Source organism: Xiphias gladius, chromosome 17 (genome assembly GCF_016859285.1).
Source record: "Xiphias gladius isolate SHS-SW01 ecotype Sanya breed wild chromosome 17, ASM1685928v1, whole genome shotgun sequence".
NCBI classification, from domain to species: Eukaryota; Metazoa; Chordata; class Actinopteri; order Istiophoriformes; family Xiphiidae; genus Xiphias; species Xiphias gladius.
In genome coordinates this window covers 19,089,249-19,108,209 of record NC_053416.1, presented here as the reverse complement: position 1 = coordinate 19,108,209, position 18,961 = coordinate 19,089,249, and the positions used below count along the sequence as shown (strand labels likewise).

Genomic DNA, 18,961 nt, shown 5'->3' with positions numbered 1-18,961 from the left:
TGTTTATATATGATCTAATCAGATGCGAATTGGTCAACCCAGTAAATGACATACCGATTAAAAAATCCATTTAATCTAATACTTCCATGAAGGAGTCCTACTTAATGATTTGCCACATAGGCAGCAATGGCCCAATACAACCAGATATATTAAATGGATAAATTACCTTAGGATAATCTCTGACAGTTAACAAATCTCTTTTGTTTGTATACCCTAGTATATAGTATGCTGGTATGTGAATATGTGACAATTGTACAGGATTACTAGGCTCTCAAAAGTTCCTTTGACCTTGAGATTTGTCCTGTGAGGTGGATGGTGACTGTAAGATGATAGCTGAACACATGGATTTGTGTTAGTTTGTATGAATAGGACAGTATTAATTTTCAGTCAACAAGAAATATTTGAACTATTGTCCTCTGTTCCCGTATTAGTACCTTTCCACATTCAGTAGGTTGCTGTTCTTACTGTATCATCTGACATTCCATGGAAATAAGTTGATGGTGCTCTCTGTGGAGTGTGTGTCAGTCATACGGCTTGTTGTTCCTAGTGACCACTGTTTAAGATCAATCTGATGTGATGGGTGTTTGCCATTTTCAAAAGAAACTAATCTCCTCTCAGTCCCACTTGCTGCTTTATTCACTAACTGTTTCTCTGTTGTGCAGTTTCCTCTTTTGCAAAAGTAATAGAATATCAGTTTTCCTTTCAACCCCAGCTATACAGAGGCTAGATTGCGTCGTGCATCGGCATCAAAACACAGAGCAGAGCATCGCAATCCACATGTTCAAAAGTCTGAAACCATCTTGTCTCTCTCTGTCTTTGTATTAAAAGAGGGGTTAAGCTTTTATGCTATAAATATGGCATGAAAATCCCACTGTCAACGACAAATTCATTCTAAGGCTTGCATTAACATAAAAACGAGGGCTTGTTATACAGTGAGATTTCAATAAAAAGAACACAAAATGCATTTAATGAAATTCAGATGCTGGGCCCTAGGTCCCTGAATCTCATTAAATAAGCTTTGTGCTGTTTTTCCATCTTCTCTTTGTAGAAGAGGTCCTCGAGTGCCCTTAATAATGTGGCAGATTTCATCATATTCTTGATTTAAAGAGGACAATGTCTGTCTTGTTCACTTGTTCATTTCTATGCCCAAGCCAATCTCCACAGATGTACTCACATAGTTTCTGGATCTGGCTCGTGATAATAATCCATCTTTTGGTGCATTTTCTTTTAGTTACTGAAGTTTTGTTAAGATTCTTCACTAACTCATAACTCATTCTCTCCCTCTTTGCCCCCCTCCCCTTCTCTGTTTCTCTCTGCATAGGATTTGGTTTCATAACTTTTGAGAGTGAAGACATCGTAGAGAAAGTCTGTGAAATTCATTTTCATGAAATCAATAACAAAATGGTAAGTCCACTCATTTTTTTTTCAATTCCAGGTGGGCGTTGAAGGATTAATATTTGATTTCTTCTTTCCCCTAGTATTAATAGAGGAGCTGGTGTGTGTGGTTGTGTGTTCATGTCCATATGCACAGGCTAACACACATACACACACATTCTGTGGCTCTCTGGGTCTCAGGGATGGGAAGGCAGTGGTGTGTACTGCCCACAAACCGTGAAATTGTGTGGCTGAGTTCTGCCTGTCAGGCTGAGGGACGGGAGAGTGGAGCCTGTCCCTCTCTTTCTGAAACACCTACGGCAAAAACACACACACACACACACACACACACACACACACACACACACACACACACACACACACACACACACACACACACACACACACACACACACACATACATACATACACAGGTGGAGATGTCCAGGGAGGCAACAGGGAAGCTACTGGCAGAGTTCATTAGTCAGGGATTAAGACCTTCCACAGATTCCCAGTGAAGCTTGTTTTACTTACGACAGTAATATGGTCATCTCAGAGCACCACAGAGTTCAGTAGCAGTTTTCTAAGTCATCAAGTCACCTATGATTATTAACAGGAACCGACCTCAGCGTCACAAGTGTGACATTAGGTCCTCCTTCACTCAGTTCCACCCTGCGGGCCTCTTGAGAGATCCTGCATCATTTGAGCGGTTCTGTGGATTGTGATTGAGTGGAGGGAATACTTGTCTTACTGCCATGCGGTGGGTCTCTTTCTCTCAGTGTGTATCTTCACTCTCCCAGCCTTTTCCTGGAACTGACTGACTGGCTGTCTGACTGACAGGACCAGTGTAGTAAAACCATGTTCACCAGGGACCAGCTCAGGTCACATATGACCCCAGTATACATCCCTCTGTGTCTCTGCACGGCATCAGACTCGATGCTCAGGACAGCAACCAAAAAATTCAGAGTGTGACAGAAATAACAGAATGAATGTATGCGTATGAAAGATATTCTGTTACATTCAAATGTCTCAGATCTTCTGACATATAGGCATAGCACGGTGTGAACGCGCAAATATCACATCAACATCAAGCATGAATGCCAACACACTGATTATTTAAGCTAAATAAGACTACTTGCCTTCCATTCCCTATCCTTTTGCATGTATAAGTTGCATTGTACCTCCATTTCAACTGCAAATGCAATTACTATTATTATGGAGAGTAAATCTATAGAAAGAGTGGGAATGAAAGAGTGAAGAAATGATTATTATGGTTATTTATAATAATAATAATGGGTTGTTTTTTTTAATCCTCTCTTCTTGTATCTTGTCAGAGACATCAAAGCTGTCTCTGATGCATCATCTAACAGTCAATGTATACGTTTGACTTGGTAATGTGTCACAGTCATGACAGTTATAGTTATTTTGATCAGTGTTTAGTAAACCTTTGCTAATGAAGGGCTCCATGAAGTTTAAAGTGAGAAGAGACCTCTATGCGCCAGGAAGTGTCAAGTCTCTTGGTCTTGTGACCACACACAGCTGTGATGCGCTACACTGCTGTGCATTGTGACATGTACTTCACAGGGTGTGGCCAGAAAATGTTTTAACCAACACTGCAGGAATACTGGAGAAACAGTTTTCTTAACCCGAGTTAGTAGTTACTTATAAAAGAGAATGACACGTACGGAAAACATGAGACCCATCTGGGAGTCCCAGAAACCTTATCAGAACAGATGAGGATTATCTGGGGTGGCAGTGGAGTGTGAAAAGACAGACCAAGGGCCAGTTTTTTGAGGCTTTTGTCACCTTTGTAGGCGACCCTCTTGGCAACACCTACTATACATTAAACTTCCCAGGGTGCAGGAAATAAGTGTGTCCCTCAGATCTTCTACAAAGTGCTGACATCCGAGAATGTTGGCAAAGAGAAAAGAATGAAGAGTGTGTTAAGAGCGTTTTTCAAAGACACTTCAGGTCTTACCTTGGTTGCACAGAGGAGAGTACTGGTTATCCAGTGTCTGAAGCACAACGACACAAAATAAAAAATGCCTCCTGTCTTCATCCTCATGAAGTACCATACAGAAATAGACCTCATCCATCTTCCCTGCGAGTGTTATCTAAGATGGTTCTTGAATAATTGATGCAGACAGAAATTCCACCCCACATGGGAGGGCTGTGGATGTACAGGGCACCCCACCTTCTCCTTGCCCGTCCTCTCAAGGGCTCTGGCAGTGTAGTGGGTCAATGCCCACTCAGATGTGAGTGACGGGACCTTTTAGTGACTTGGTCAATCATGCTGTGTTCATGTGCCACTAAGGCCTCACTCTCAGGAGCACTTCCTCTCTGTCACCGTGAGCTCTGTCTCATATATAATTAAAAACCGGGTGCTGCTTAGCAAAAAGCTCTCAACCTGCCCCACCAGCTGCACTGACTTCTACGGTGCTCTCGACTCTCTAGACTGCCCTGTTTTAGCAAATGCAGATGCGATTAAAGTATGGATTATCCTCTCCAGGACTCTATATGATTGCAGAAACATCCTTTGACGACAGCACCTTGTAAAAAACCAGTAAGTATTTTGGAGTAAAGATCAATAAGCAGAAGATGGCTTGACAGTTTTCAAATACAATTCATCACATGAATATATGTATATATGTTTTTCACATATATACATATAATGACTATTTCACACACAAGGCACAAGCCATTTATACATCACCCTAATACTGCTAAGGAAAGGTTGTGACTTCCATTTTCTAAGACAAGAGTCCCTCCATCACTCCTCACCCTGCTGTTATGCATGCGCAGCTAATTCATAATAATACCTATGAAGTATTGGCTCTGATGAGCAAACAATGTGCCATTAAAATGGACTCACATTGGTTTTAGTCAAATGCTTCAAGATAATGTTCTTCAATGTGTCATTTTCAATATTCAGCAGTAGCAAAAGATCACAACAGGAGGGAGGATTTTTTTTGTTAGTCGTCAATGTCTCACTGTGTCTTCCTGACATGACCAACCAATTACTGCACTGAGGATAATAAGGTCTGACTCTCCCAGTCACTGAGGTAAAAGACTAATACAGGAAGGCATTTATAAATCAGCCTTTAATATTTAGACACACATATACTCTGCACTTTGTACTGATGAAAGCAGAATTTTGAAAGAAAAATAGTATCATGTAATCCCTACATTATTATATCCTGTTTATTATACAGCACCACGCAGTGCTTTTTTTTTTAATTACAGGAGCAGGATGAAAGCATCATATTCCTTAAAAAATTTTCGTAACTCTCTGATACAGTGTAACTTCTTAATCTAAAAAGGGCACAGAACCTGCACATAATTTAGCATTTTTTGATTTCCTTTTTAACAGTTTACTTAAGAGTTTTTCTTTTTTCCAATGTCTAAATTCTTTTGGAGAGAACTTTTGAACTCACTTTGCGAAGTGTTTCACATAAAACTTTGGATACAGTGACAAGTTAAGTTGCAGTAAGTAGATTTGAACTATTGTAGCCTGCTTAGACTCTTAGTCCTCTACCTTGAGGACAGTAAATTGTTACATTTGGCAGTTAAGTACCAAGCACAATGTTTTCTGAGTTCCATTCAGGGACTTATGAATTGAATAAATGTTTAAATGTTTACCACAGCCCAAATGGTGAGGTGGAGCATTGTTCCAGTTAGCACTAGCAACCCAAGCCCTTACCTTGGCTTGATCAGATAATTTTGCCACAGCTCCCATACATCTTTAGGAGGCACACCTCCAAAATAATTTTATTTATGTATCCTTATAACATCAGAAAGCCCTACAGCTTTGCATTATTTGCACAAGACAGCTATGACTTATGTGGGGACATTGGAGACCTTCTAATGACAAGTTCTCCTGGTATCTTGAGAGGAGAACAGAGTGTCTTTAGATGGAAGTCAGAGCAAGTGAGAATTTTTGTTTCTGACTCCATGAGTGTGAAAGTCCTGATTTTGGTATTTTATGAGAATTCCACTGACAATGCAAGACCACCTGCATGACAGCCATACTGTAGGTGAAATAAAATGCAATAATATCCGAAAGGATATCCTGTCGCCCTCCCTAACCTTGATGTAATAGGCAAGACTCCAAGGTCTGTTATTTACATTGACCGAAAGTAGCTTCACATGGCTGGTTAGTTCTGACTACCAGCTATAGATCTCTGTCAAGGCTACACTGAGCGTTGGTCCATCAGTTGCCCCTGTCTCCCCCGACCATCCACGTCACTCACTACGTAGCCACAAGGCCACACCTCCTACAGTCGTTGCTCCTTCGCTCCTCTGTTGAATTTTTTGGGGTTGTCCATCTGTCCATACATTCATCCGTCCGTACGTCCATCTATCCCATTAATGCAAACGTGACAACTTGCAAATGCCTTGAGGGAATTTGTTCCAATTTGGCACAAATGTTCACTTAGGCTCAAGGATTACCTGATTAGATTTTGTAAGTCAAAGGTCAAGGTCACTGTGACCTCAAGTCCGTGCCACCACCTTTAGGGAATTTCTTCAGATTATGACAAAATACACTTAATACCTTTTGTAAAATTCCCGCAAAGTCTTCACTACATATATTTTATTAGTCTGGACAGACATGGATGCAAACTGCAACATGACTGGTTGGTGGAGGCATACAAGATCGAAGCAGTAATTCTAGTTTAAATATGCTGGGAGAGAGGGTTACAGTAGAATTTGAGGGTGTAGTTACTCTTTAAAGGAGATTTCTACAGAGAGAAACTTAAATCTCTGGGTTGTTGAAAATGTCTTGGAAAATATTTTTTGAAAGACTGGAAATCTTTAACACTGTTTGAACATCAAGTGCCTAATAAGGGAGTAGGAACACCCTTCAGAAGAGTTTCAGTCCCTCATGGAGTGCTGCCTTACAAGTTCTGGACTGTAAGTAATTGGCTGTTTACCCTTCATTGAAGAAGGAAAGCTTTAAGGGATGAAGGAGGTGGAAATCCACTTCGCACTCTGCACTCCAGGACATTCCATAAAAGCTCATGATGTTCAGATCTGCTGATTGAGGAAGTGATGGAAGCCATTTGACGTCAACCTGATGATCATCGTCTCACTTTTGAATGTGTCCCTCAGTGTGTATGGGGACGATATCATCTTGTAATATAGAAGCATGTCGAGGGAACAGTGCTGGCACCACAGGGAGCATCTGGTCCTTAAAATGACCTCATATTCCTTAGCTTTTATATAACCATGCTGAGATATCATCAAACATAATGACTCCTGCAAGATTGCTGGCCATTGAAGGCAACATTTTGCTTTATCCAAAACTTCTTACCATTATGATACATCTACCATTACTCAGTTTTCCTGATTGTCTTTTTTTTTTTTTTTTTTTTATGAACCATGGATACAAGTGGTCCAGAATGGAAAGTCTGCTGTAAATACCCACTCTATAAAATACATGACATACAGTGTTTGTCATACCTCTGTGCCGGGAAAAGCCGTGGCAGCAGACATTTTCAGGTTGCCCGTCCATCCGTCCCATTCTCGTGAATGTGATATCTCAGGACTGCAGGGAATTTCATTACATCTGGCACAAACGTCCACTTTGACTCAAAGATGAATTGATTATAATTTGGTGGTCAAAGTTCAAAGGTCAAGGTCACTTTGACAATTTAATGTTCTGTAAAAACACTTTTCTGGCCATTATAAAACACCAAAACTCAGGAACACTAGGGGAGATTGTGACCATATTTCACATTTGGTCAGATACTGAATTGGAGACAGTAATCTTGGGTGGCCACCTTGAAACTGCTGATTTTATAGGTCTTCTGTACTGCCGTGTTGAAAATTCTTCACTACATATATGAGCCTGGATAGACATGGATGTAAACTGCAATTTGACTGGTTTGCGGAGGTATACAACCGCAAGACGGTAATTCTAGTTTTGACTGGTTCACATAAGTCTTAAAGACATCCTCCAATCCACTTCTATTTTCTGAGAATCAAATACTGACCCTTTAGAGGCTTGAAACATGTGTAGTTGGACCAGTAATGGTGAACAGAGGTTCTGGACATTTTGGATTCATAGGAATTACAATGGACCTTTTGTGTACAGAAACTTTTCAAAAGGCTGTTGCAAAATCCACTTTTCTTTTTTTTTTTCTATCCACTAGATTTTCTTTTAATAGAAATTTTAATCTATTCCTTTCATATTTCTATTTTTTAGATTAAGTATTCAAAAATTGTTTTAACTTGGATTTCAGCCATTGTGTTTATTTAATAAATCACTCGTTAAATGGTATGGAAAAGCCTTTTTCTTAAGTCAGTAATCCCACATCACCATGCCTGACACTGTGCATTCAGAGCCATGACATTTCCTAACTGTTCAGTCTATGTGTTTTGACTGTTTAGCTGGGAGTGGGAGCTGGAGTAAATGAATTACACTGTTTCTTTTCTTCAGACTGCCGGTCTACTGATGGAACCCATTCACTAGTGAAGCTAATAGTAGCCGTAGACCTCCCCCACACACACACCACACCACACCCACAACACTCATCCCTGAAGGACAGTCATTGCCAGTCAATCCCGCCCACACCTTCCTGTTATACCTACAAGGTTAATATGTATTAGAGATGTATTGAAAAGGTCATAACTGGAGCTTTTCACTTCTCTGTATCATAGGGTTTGTACATAAAAAGGCAGTTGTTTATTTATTCTTCATCAGTGTGCTGTTTTACTACACTGATTAAGTAGTGCTTCAGAGGTCCTTCAAGTGTTGCCGTATGTTTGGGTGCATGTGTGGGCCTCATAATTTCAGTATCAGGCTTGGTTATTTTTTGGATGGAGAATGATGATGATGAACCTCAAAAAAGACACAAATCCTGATTTCATAACCTGGACAAGACACCAACAGATCAAGCTGAAATATTCTGCAGTGACACTAAAATACTCAAGTTACGATGATTGATGTGATATGGACTTTATCACCTATTTATTTCTCAGCTTGTTTTACCTCAAATTTATAACCATGGACAGAATTAGCTTGTGCCCTATTTACATGGCATGTTCTGAGTTTTTATTCTTCCTCATGTCATGTATCAGCTGGCTAATATACAGTATGCCAACATCTGTCTCTTTAAAGCACACAGTGTTTTGAGGTCATTCCTGATGATGGTTGAGATTACTTTTTACTCCTGACAAACTGAGCTGCAAGTTGCTTAGATGAGATCCAAGGCCCAGTTTTTTTAGGCAGTTGTACGTTGCGTGCTGAAGTCTGAATGATTGCTGTGATCACTCAAACTAACAAAGAGCCCACAGTTGTTCTAATAAATCTCCTGCTTGGAAATTTAACCTTTGAAGCAACTACAGGCAGTATTTCAAATAACTTACTAAAAAGATTTATTTAAGCTGTTTAAGAGTGCACTGGGTCTACTGTTTGGATTTCTGTTTTCAGCCCTCCCTGACTTTATCGTGGGTTGCAGAATGACACAGATCTCAAAGATAAGCTATCAACTGCAGTATATGAGTGCAGCGGAGGGGGAAACATTTCTGATATCTGTTGAAAGCATGCAGGTTAAGGTAACCATACCTTGTCAGCACTCTGTGGCAGGAATTTACTTCAACAGACACCTGTCTTGCAAACTGTATACTGTATGTGTGTGTGTGTATGTGTGTTTGTGTTCAAGGCCCTCAGTTATCCTGGTTGCTATTTCTGCACAAATCAGTGTAACTTTCCTGGCAGTGAAGGCAAGGCAGGTTAATGGGTGTGCCTTTTTGTCAACAAGGCCCAATGGTGCTCAAACACCTCCATTCTTGACATCTGAATGGTGGATCGGGGTACTTTGAATACAATACCGTGCTGCTTTCATAGCATCAAAAGTCCTGGAGAAGTTGCACATAATTCAACAATGTTGTTTTCTTCCACAGTTCGTGTAGCAGAAGGTTCAGTCTGCATAACCCTCCACATGGTAAAATTTGAATCTATGCATTCAGAACTGCTGAACCTTTGCAGTGCTTCATTGTCAGACTCAGAATTGTCTTGCTGTCCTCTCTGTTCTCCTCTCTTTTTCTTGTTCTTTGACTTAGTTCACTCTTGAAAGCTCCTGCCTCGTTCCCTCCGAAGTCCTGTGTGTTTGAAGCAGGTGAACACCCACACACTCACACCACCGTAGAGTCTGGCTCCTGGCTGGTTTTAAATCCATGACAAGGAGCCCCTTCTCTGAATATCAAAGACCCACATCTGAGAGCATGTAGACATGACTCACACCCAGGTCTGTCTTACTCCCAGCAGGTTACCCGAGCATCCAATTCGTTGGATGTGGCAGGGACTACTGGAGGATGCTGATCAGACATTGTCACATCTGTGGTTCGGGCAGAACTCGGCTGTATTTGTCACCCAGCTATGTGAACGTGAAAATCCCTACAGTGTTCTGAGATATTCGAACAGACCCAGTTGTCCCACCCATTTCCTACTTCCATGCTGGGGGTCATTAAATAAAAGCGCCTGTGCTCTCTTCAGTGCAATGTCAAACCATGCACGGCGAGCAAGGAGAGCAGAGTAGCTGTGACAGCTACAAAGTGGCTGAGGGAACTGTGTACTTTAGATGGTCTGCTTTAAATGAAACGGCTGCTAACAGCAACAAATCACAGCTCTGCAACGCAGCAACTTTCTCTCTGTGATAGAAACCTTTTTTATTAGTGTTCCCTTTTTACATTCCTACCTCTCTGCTGGATATACAGAGGTTGTTACACTATTCATTTAGAACAGCAACTTCATACAGATGTGAATTTTTATTTCAGGTTGGCAACTTGCAAAAGTGCATTGTGTCTGCCACTGTGTATGTATGAATGTGTGTACTAGTTGGGTGTGAATAGTAACGTGCACCTCTAGCCTGTCAGAGCTGCAAGCCTATCTGTATGAATGCTGGGCTGTACCTTGGTTGAGGTGTACACAACACTGGCGCAGTACCCCGTCTTGTGCAGCAGGCCAGGATGACATGTGAATCGCAGCAGCCGAGAAAACCCTGCTTAAGTGGAGGCAGTAGGGAGAAGCAGGCGAGAGCCAGGAGGCAAACAGACAAACAGATGGACAGGCTGATGCCAAGCAGGCAGTGGAGCAAATAGATTGTGCAGCATGGTGAACAGACCCAGCCTACCAAAGAACAACCAACAGACGCAAGACCATGGCACCCTTGTCAGCCGCTTGTGCTTCTCTATAATTCATCGAGATAGGATAGATACGTTGTAAATAGGACTCTCATCTTCCTCCCTCTCCTCATCTGCCCCTGTCACATCCCTCATTTGATATGTGTTATGTAGGAGGAGAAGATGTCAGTCTTGCAAGATGGGAAATGAACAAACCTGTATGTGTGAGAACTGGAGTGAGAGACAGAAATGCAGGAGAGAGATGAGTGCTGCAGGTGGAATTGGACTGTGGGGCACTGGGGACTTCAGCCCAGCAGACCTACACAAATACACAATACACGTACAAAAAAAAACAAAAAAAACATTCCGTTATAAAACACACATTTTTTACCAGCGTCAGATTTGCCCTGGCAAGACCTAAGCTAAATGAAACAAACAACATTGAACAAAAAACATTTTGTCAAGAGAAATTAATGCTTTTGAAATTATTCTGTGTTTAGATTGAACAAAAAACTGCCCTTCACAAAGACACTGGGCATACTGCCACACAGACGGACTTTGATAATGGCATTGGAGAACAGAGCTTCTCCTACCTTGATGTCTCAGAAACTCTTGGAAAGTATTTAGCTTGTATTTCCCTGAGGCATTGGGCACATGCTCACTGGAGCAATAACCTTTGCTTTAATGCAAGAGGAGCATGATTGTAAGTTTTCCTTAGAGAATTTCCACTAAAATGTGAGGTGCTCAGATTGACTCAGTCTGGTTTTCTCTATAGAAAACATCTAGCTGTGCAAGTCAAATACAAACCGCCTTAAAGAGCTGAGACAGCCCTGTCAGAACTGTCTGGTTGTGTACCTACACAGTCTAATGGTTTGTCTGTTTGTGTGTGTGTGTGTGTGTGTGTGTGTGTGTGTGTGTGTGTGTGTGTGTGTGTGTGTGTGTGTGTGTGTGTGTGTGTGTACACGTGCATATGTGTGTGTTTGTCTGTCTACATAGGTAGAATGTAAGAAGGCCCAGCCCAAGGAGGTGATGTTCCCACCAGGTACACGAGGGCGAGCCAGGGGTCTGCCCTACACCATGGATGCCTTCATGCTGGGGATGGGCATGCTGAGTGAGTCATACACACATCCACTTACAAAATAACACAGACGCTTATGGAAATACCCGAACAACTGATCTTTGTACACCCTTTAAATAATACATAGGTTTGAATTCATGCTGAAAATGTCCATCAAGCAACAGTTTAGGCATAAAAATTCTTTTTAGGCATTAAATTCTGTTTAATGTGAGTAAAATGTTTTACCAGCTGACAAATGAAAACATAAAATTTAAGCTGACATTTTTTTTTTTTTTTGTGGGGGGGGGGGTGTTAGGCATGCACACCATTCAGTCATCAGTATCTACCTGCTAAAAAAATCAACTTATGCAAACTCCCGTCTGGATAACCCCATTAGGTGGGCGCTGCCCCTAATTAGGCTGCTTCAAGGTGTGCCACCAGTGGCCACTGTGGTCTATTTCTGGTCTAGTCTGGTACAGGCAGCCCCTGGGCATATAGGAGCAGACCAGCACATTAGCAGACTAAATGAAGAGGAAAATTGGTGTAATGTCATATTAAGGATTCATCACTGTGCCCCCCTTAATGGGTAATGAAGGGGACACACATGTCATGGAGAGATCTCATCTACAGGGACCTCAGCTGCTGGCCCACCCCTCTTCATTACCATCGAGCCCATGCCTGTGGCCCTTTTTATTTAACACTATTGCACACTCTCCCTCCCTGCCTCCCTATCTACCCTCTGTCTGTCTGTCTGTCTATCTATCTATCTATGTCTCTATGTCCATTTCCTATGCATATAATTTGTATGTGCAACCCAACCAAATGGATTTGCCCTCACATAAAATATTTATTTTTTCCTTCAAAAGCAAAAAAGACACGCAGCTGAATGTAAGTCTTGCTTGGCCACGCAAGTGGCCCCTCCTCTTCCCTCTTGTAGCAGGTGCAGGCAGAGCCACAGTCATGCATTTTTATCTGTACCAGGAAACGTAATGTTTAAAGCGGCTTTGAAAGTCAATAGCAAGTCCTGTTGCTTGTATTGCATTTTCTTTTTAAAAATGGACAGCAAACATTTTTTTTAAGCATTACTGAGCAGTGGAACTATTTTTTAACAAGGAGAATTAAGGGACAATAAACTGATATCTATCTACCTGTAGATAATATATATCTATCTATCCATCTATCGGTTCATATATGTATCTACCATCATCATCATCTTTTATCTATTTACAGTTGCATAAACTGCCAAGGTTATTGCAGGCTTGACCTTTCCATGAGACTGATTATACAGTTGTTTGTGGTAAAAGTGTTGATAAGACTGGCCGTGTACTTCTGTTGGCTCTATCTAAGTCATTCCCAGTTCCATCTCATCTGGTAAAAGTGTTTAACAAGCACAGTGAACTTTTCAGAACTTATTACAGTCTAATGTGTCTGCAAAGAGGAGAGCGCTCTTCCCCTCCATTGGGAGATGGTAGGCAGGAAGGCAGTGATGTGCTCATGTGAGAATATTAACAGCCAACTTGTTTGGAGACACTCTTATCTAAATGAAATTGGAACAAGGACGGCGAAACATTCCTTTATATAATTTGCATTTGGAAAAAGGGACCCTAGGCTCATTATTTAAGAAAGTGTAAGCTCCTTTTGTGCCAAATCTCATTAAAGCCATCCCTAGCTCCTTTGTTTACTGCCTCTAATCGAGGCATTTATCTTTATTGTGTTGTGCCCGATGTATGTTTGCTGAAATTAATACACATTTGAGCCGTAGCAAGGTATGGGTGTACCAGATGGATAATTGATTTTAAAGTGAATCAGAACTGTTGAGCCATAAAATAGATACATTAGCATGCATATTAATAAGGCAAATAAGAGCACTAAGAGGCAGCCACAAGGCCAGACACAATGGCAGGCTTCATTTAGTGAAATGTTACAAAAGACAGCAGGTTCCTCTCCTTCTTTTTTTTCCCTTCTTCTTTCCTCCCACTCTCTTTTTTCAAAATATTTGTAGATGTGCGCATACTAAGAATTTCATGAGATAGTAGCTTAACTTAACAATATCTTAATCCACTTTCCCAACACTTTTATATTCCTCTCGATAGCTCTCTCCTTAAACACTTGGCATACACATCTGGCTGCAAATTCTCCGTTTATAGTCGTCATGTAAAACCCTTTCTAATGCAGTACATCCGACTAGGAAAATGGTTTTGCCTTTTCAGAAAATGTTGAAAAAAGGGTATAAGGAGCTGCTGTATCTAAGCCAACAATTTCATCTTGGCATTTATTATGTTTGACAGTAAGACAGTATCAAACACATAATATCCAATATCATGCGGTCCTTGATAGCTTTTCATTGTATCATATCACAGTTCCTTTCAAACCAAACAAACAGTGAGGGGTTTTGTGAAAGCTATCCATCTGTAGCTTCCTGGTGATGACTTCTCATCAGCACCTAATGAGGATTTTTATTTTTTCTGGTGTAGCCTCTGTCCCACTTCATCCATACCAGACCCTTCACCGCCTATCAGAGTTGCATTTCTTTTTGTCTGCGAGAGAGTGGAGAGGGTCTGAGAGAGGCATTTTCCCATTGGGTCAGGAATAAATTGAACTTTTTCATGGACAGCAAACACTGATTAGATATTTATGACCAAGGTCAACCTTTCTGATTCCAGCTGGCACAGGCTCTGAGGCATACAGAACAGAGCATCTACACACTTGCTCGCATTCACACACACACACACACACACACACACACACACACACACACACACACACACACACACACACACAGTCTACATACACTCACGCACATTCTCACCCACACAAATATGCTTGCATGCAAAATATGTTTTGACACCTTCATGCTGTAGACACAAGCATACATGTGCATATAAAAAATCTCTGGACGAAATGTATAAATATCTACCTCTGTACTTGCTCCAAAACTGAAATGTGATACAGTATATGCATGGTACAGTTAATTTTTGTATATGGTATTTATAAATATCTCATGTACTTGTCTTTACTGTAAGCTCTATTAGCCTACAGTGTCTATAGGAATTTCCCCAGAATTTACAATGTAGACATTCAGAGGGTTATTTATCAGGCTAGTACATAGCTAAGGAGAACTGAGCACACAGAGGCCTGAAAGAGGTTTCCAAGGTCAGTTTCTGGGGTGTTGCTCACACACAATGAAGGAAGAGTTATCAAGGCTCCTGTGATTCATTCCTGGCCTAACGTACTTCCTCTTATTAGGTAATTTAGTCCAGACTTATGGTTGAAGGTGATAGTAGCTTGAGGAAAACAGATAAAGACTGAGACATATACCATAATTAGAGGGTTAATTATGTTTATATTACCTTCAGATGGTGCTCAAAATCTCACTGACTTACACACAAGCTCACTCGCTTGCCCACCCACTCTACTCAAATTTCTTGTTTTGTCTGTATTCCACTTCCTATCTGCCTGCTCCCTCACACCTCGTTTCTCAATATGTTGCCCACAGCTGCTTCTGTCTGAAAACTGTCCAGCTAATTAACTGGTGGGTCTGTGGTTGTAATAAGAATCATGACAGCAGATGAACAATACATCTGCTACTCTTAAATTTTTCTACTGACATTGGGTCTTCTTTGGGCCTCATTGCAACTCCCCATCCAACCAGAGACTGTACAGCTTCTAGTCAAGTCTGTACCTTCTATGTTTGACTTTGTCTTACAGATGAAGAATTGTGATTACGCTTGCAATCCTCAAGTGTTATAATTTATTGACGGTGGGTAAATTTCACCTTAATTGTATAGAAAGTAATCGATACTAACTAATCCTGGGTTTCTAGTACTGGTTAATTACAGATGTTACAGATACAGATGACTTACACGTATGATCACTCATCAAAATGTTGATAAAAGTGAGCAGAAGGGTCACTTACTGCATATAGAACCTTATACAAGACATACACAACATAAAAGGCTCAACCTGTGATTGAAATGTAAAGAAGTATTGATTCATAAATGTTTTCTGTTGCTTTTAATTTTTATCCATTAGTGATGTTTGTAAAAACAACACTAAAACAAACCTGTAGTTTCATTTATGAGAAACACAAAAAACAGATTTTGCCATCCATAAAATCTCTATGTTAATACACAACTCATTTATATAATCAAAAATTATAAATGATGAAATATTACTGAATGGGCCTTTTAAAAAGACAAATAATTACATGAAGCAGACAACTCAAAGAGCTTTAAAAAATTAAAACGGGAAAAAAAATTAAAACGGGAACATGCATATATAAAGTGAAAAAGACAGAGAAGGGGTGTTTGAAAAGAACAAATTTGTTTACATTTCAAAAACATGAAATGTGAAAAGGATTCAAAATGAAACAGCAGTGGAATATTACTAACTGAGATAGGTAAAAGCAAGGTGCTAAAAATGCTCTCTTGATGTTGCTGTCCGTACATACTGTAGACTGAGATAGTTTCTGTTTATGCAGTCCGATCATTTAAACACATTTATCATTTACCATAGAGCATTGGTTGCCCTGGTAACTCTTGAGATAACTACTATAGATAAGAAGTTAATTACCGGTCAAACCTTGTTACAACCAGCAGCAAAACATAGCAAACCACAAGTGAATGCCATGCTGGAGGTGCAAATGTGGACCAGCTATCACTTCCTTGCCCGTGGCGTCTTTTTAACAAACTGCATCTAGCCATATTAACACTTGAACCTTTCTGCTGTGCCGAAGATACACAGAACATAAACAGACACCAACATCATTTCAAGGCACCTGCTATAAAGTGTTATTACACTGAGCTATAAAAACGTCTGAGAGCTTATGGTTGAATAAAGAAATGGAAATAAATTAGACAGTAAAGAACCAAGAGCAGTATTATTTGTTCAGGAGCTTAATGCTTTGGTTTCCAAGTATTTGCCAGTTCTTGAGAGCCAATCATAATGAAACCCAGTATTGTATAAAGATGAAACTAGTAAAAATCCTGTCAGTTAGGTGCTCTGAGGCTCCTGTTGACGTACCTTAAATATTATGACTCGCAAGAAAACTATTTTACCATTTAGGCCCCATTTTTTTATAGTTGTGGCCTTTACTCTTGTAGGTTATAAAAACACTTTACTCACTAAATTAATTGCTGATATCTCACAATGCAGCAGCACCCTCAAAACAAGTTCCTGTAGGACAAGCAACAAGAACTGAATGATAAAGATTAGAGGTTGATGTAACGACTGTAATTACTTGTTTTTTTGTTGTCAAACTGCACATACAGCAAATGATTTTCAGTTGAAAATCTACCATCAACATTATGAACTATAAATACATGCCACCTCTTTATTAGGCTTGAAGCATAAAAATAAGTCACTTCTTTCTTATTGCAGTTTTTCAAACAAGGCAAGCTAAGATTACACATAATACATTCATGGCTTTGTATATGCAAAGAATTATTACAAAATGTCCTTGCTACTACTATTTCAGATTCTATTCAAGTCTTATTTGAATATAAGACTTGATCAAAATGTGAAAACTTTAGAAGTCTGTATCCACAGGAGTTTTAAATTCAGCCTTTCAAGGTGTGTTTCCCTCTCAAAGTGGATGCATAAGTACCTATAGCCCAGTGTTTGCCTCTGTGTGTGCTTGTGCAACATTGGTATCACATCTGTATATAATATGTATGTTATTTCTAGTTCTCCTCTCATCTCTTTTTAATCTCTTTCCTCTCTATCAAAGGTTACCCTAATATTGTGGCAACATACGGCCGCGGATACACTGGATTCGCACCAAGCTACAGCTACCAGTTCCCTGGTGAGTTAAAGGCTTTTTTAAAATATCAGTGTTGCAGCTGATTTCTGTTATGCACTCTCAAGCAGCACAATCAGACATACATGCCCAACCACCAGCTAACACACACACACACACACACACACACACAAACACACATTTGTACGCACGTACACAAACGCTCATCAACAGACACGTCAGTCATCAAGTAATCTTCAGGGTTATAAGTATGTTACGTGTGTGGATTTCTAAAATAGCTTTTGAAAGCTGACATGTAGTGAAGTAAATTGCCTAGTCCTTTTTATCCCATACTTGAACACTACCATGACCACATGTCTAAAATGGGGAAAGTTCTTCGTCTTCCGTTGGCCCAATGTATGCAAATTCGTCTGTGGAGAAGCGGAAAAATAACCGCCGCTTTGTGTAGGCAGATTTTAAAATGTGGTTCGTATAATGCAAATGAATAAAGTCATTTTCTGCATTAAAAGTGTTGACTCAGAGTGCCAGGCACTTAAATGGGAGTCCAAATGGGAGGCGTGCAGTCTGGAGGTGAGCAGCTGTACCTGTCTGCTGCGAGAGGGCCTGTGGCTCTGAGGTCCCTCACTTAGACAGGCACCCCTTCAATTTCATGCTTTATTTAGGGACTTCACACATACTTTGTTTGCTGTGCCAGACATCATTCCTCCCACTGATAAGACGGAATGGGAAATATCTGACAGAAGCTCAGATCTCTGTAATATCTTTGTGAAATAGATTCAGGAATGGTAAGACAGGAGGTCCAGCTGTGGCCACCTGCAGATCAGACATATGCTAGATTTATACTTGTCCACAACATTATTTGGAAGAAGAAAGGGAATAGCACCTACTCATCAATGTTTGTGAACATGGAAAGCATACAAATGTGGGAATTAAGCAGTTTCTGTCTGTTTTGTTAATAGCATAATGACCACTTATTTTGATAACTGATTGATACAAATGTGAATCAGAAGACTAGCAATGTAAAGAATTGTTTTAGTGTGCGGCATACATCTAAGAGGACATTTAGAATCAGCCAAAGTGAGTATTCATCAATTCTTCATGTTCTGTAAAAGCATCCAAAAACGTGTAAACTTGGATCTACAGAAAGAGAGATAAGAAGGGAATGGAGTGTTTAGTATTTTCTCTGTATAAGTAACTCTAGTTAAACATGGATTTTTAAAATGTTTGCTATTTACATCAAATTAAGGGATATCACCTTCCCTGAGGCAGAATGTATGATCCTGTCCATGTTAAACTCAATTTAAAGAGTTTGATAAAGCCGTATGATTAAAACAGCCTCCTCTGGGCTCGCTCAACTCTTGACAGGGTAATTGGAATTTTTAATGTATGAATCAAACTCCCTGTCCAAATTAAATAACCTCAGGCCAAATATTGACTAGTGTCCTTCCTTACTAAGATGCGGAAGGCATCCTCAATTTAAGATCAAAGGCTTTTTCTCACTGTACACAACCTCACTGAAACACTCCTATAAATAAATGGAGTCGGCTGGATCCAAGAGGTGTAAATTGTGGGCAGCATTTCAAGGCTTTTTTTTTATTCCCAGTAAACCTCAAGGGTCCACTGGTAACAGAAAAAAAGTGGTTAAGCAA

At 40.2% G+C, this 18,961-nt stretch overlaps 1 protein-coding gene across 7 annotated transcripts in view; it reads left to right on the top strand.

Moving 5' to 3' along the window:
* The window catches only part of msi2b (musashi RNA-binding protein 2b), a 229,802-nt gene that overhangs the window by 165,694 nt on the left and 45,147 nt on the right, over positions 1-18,961 (top strand). For all 7 annotated transcript variants that reach the window (XM_040150016.1, XM_040150018.1, XM_040150015.1 and 4 more), the window contains exons 8-10: positions 1,322-1,404; positions 11,494-11,608; positions 17,283-17,357. In XM_040150016.1, coding sequence (XP_040005950.1) covers positions 1,322-1,404; positions 11,494-11,608; positions 17,283-17,357 — 273 coding nt within the window. The remainder of the gene's footprint in view (positions 1-1,321; positions 1,405-11,493; positions 11,609-17,282; positions 17,358-18,961) is intronic.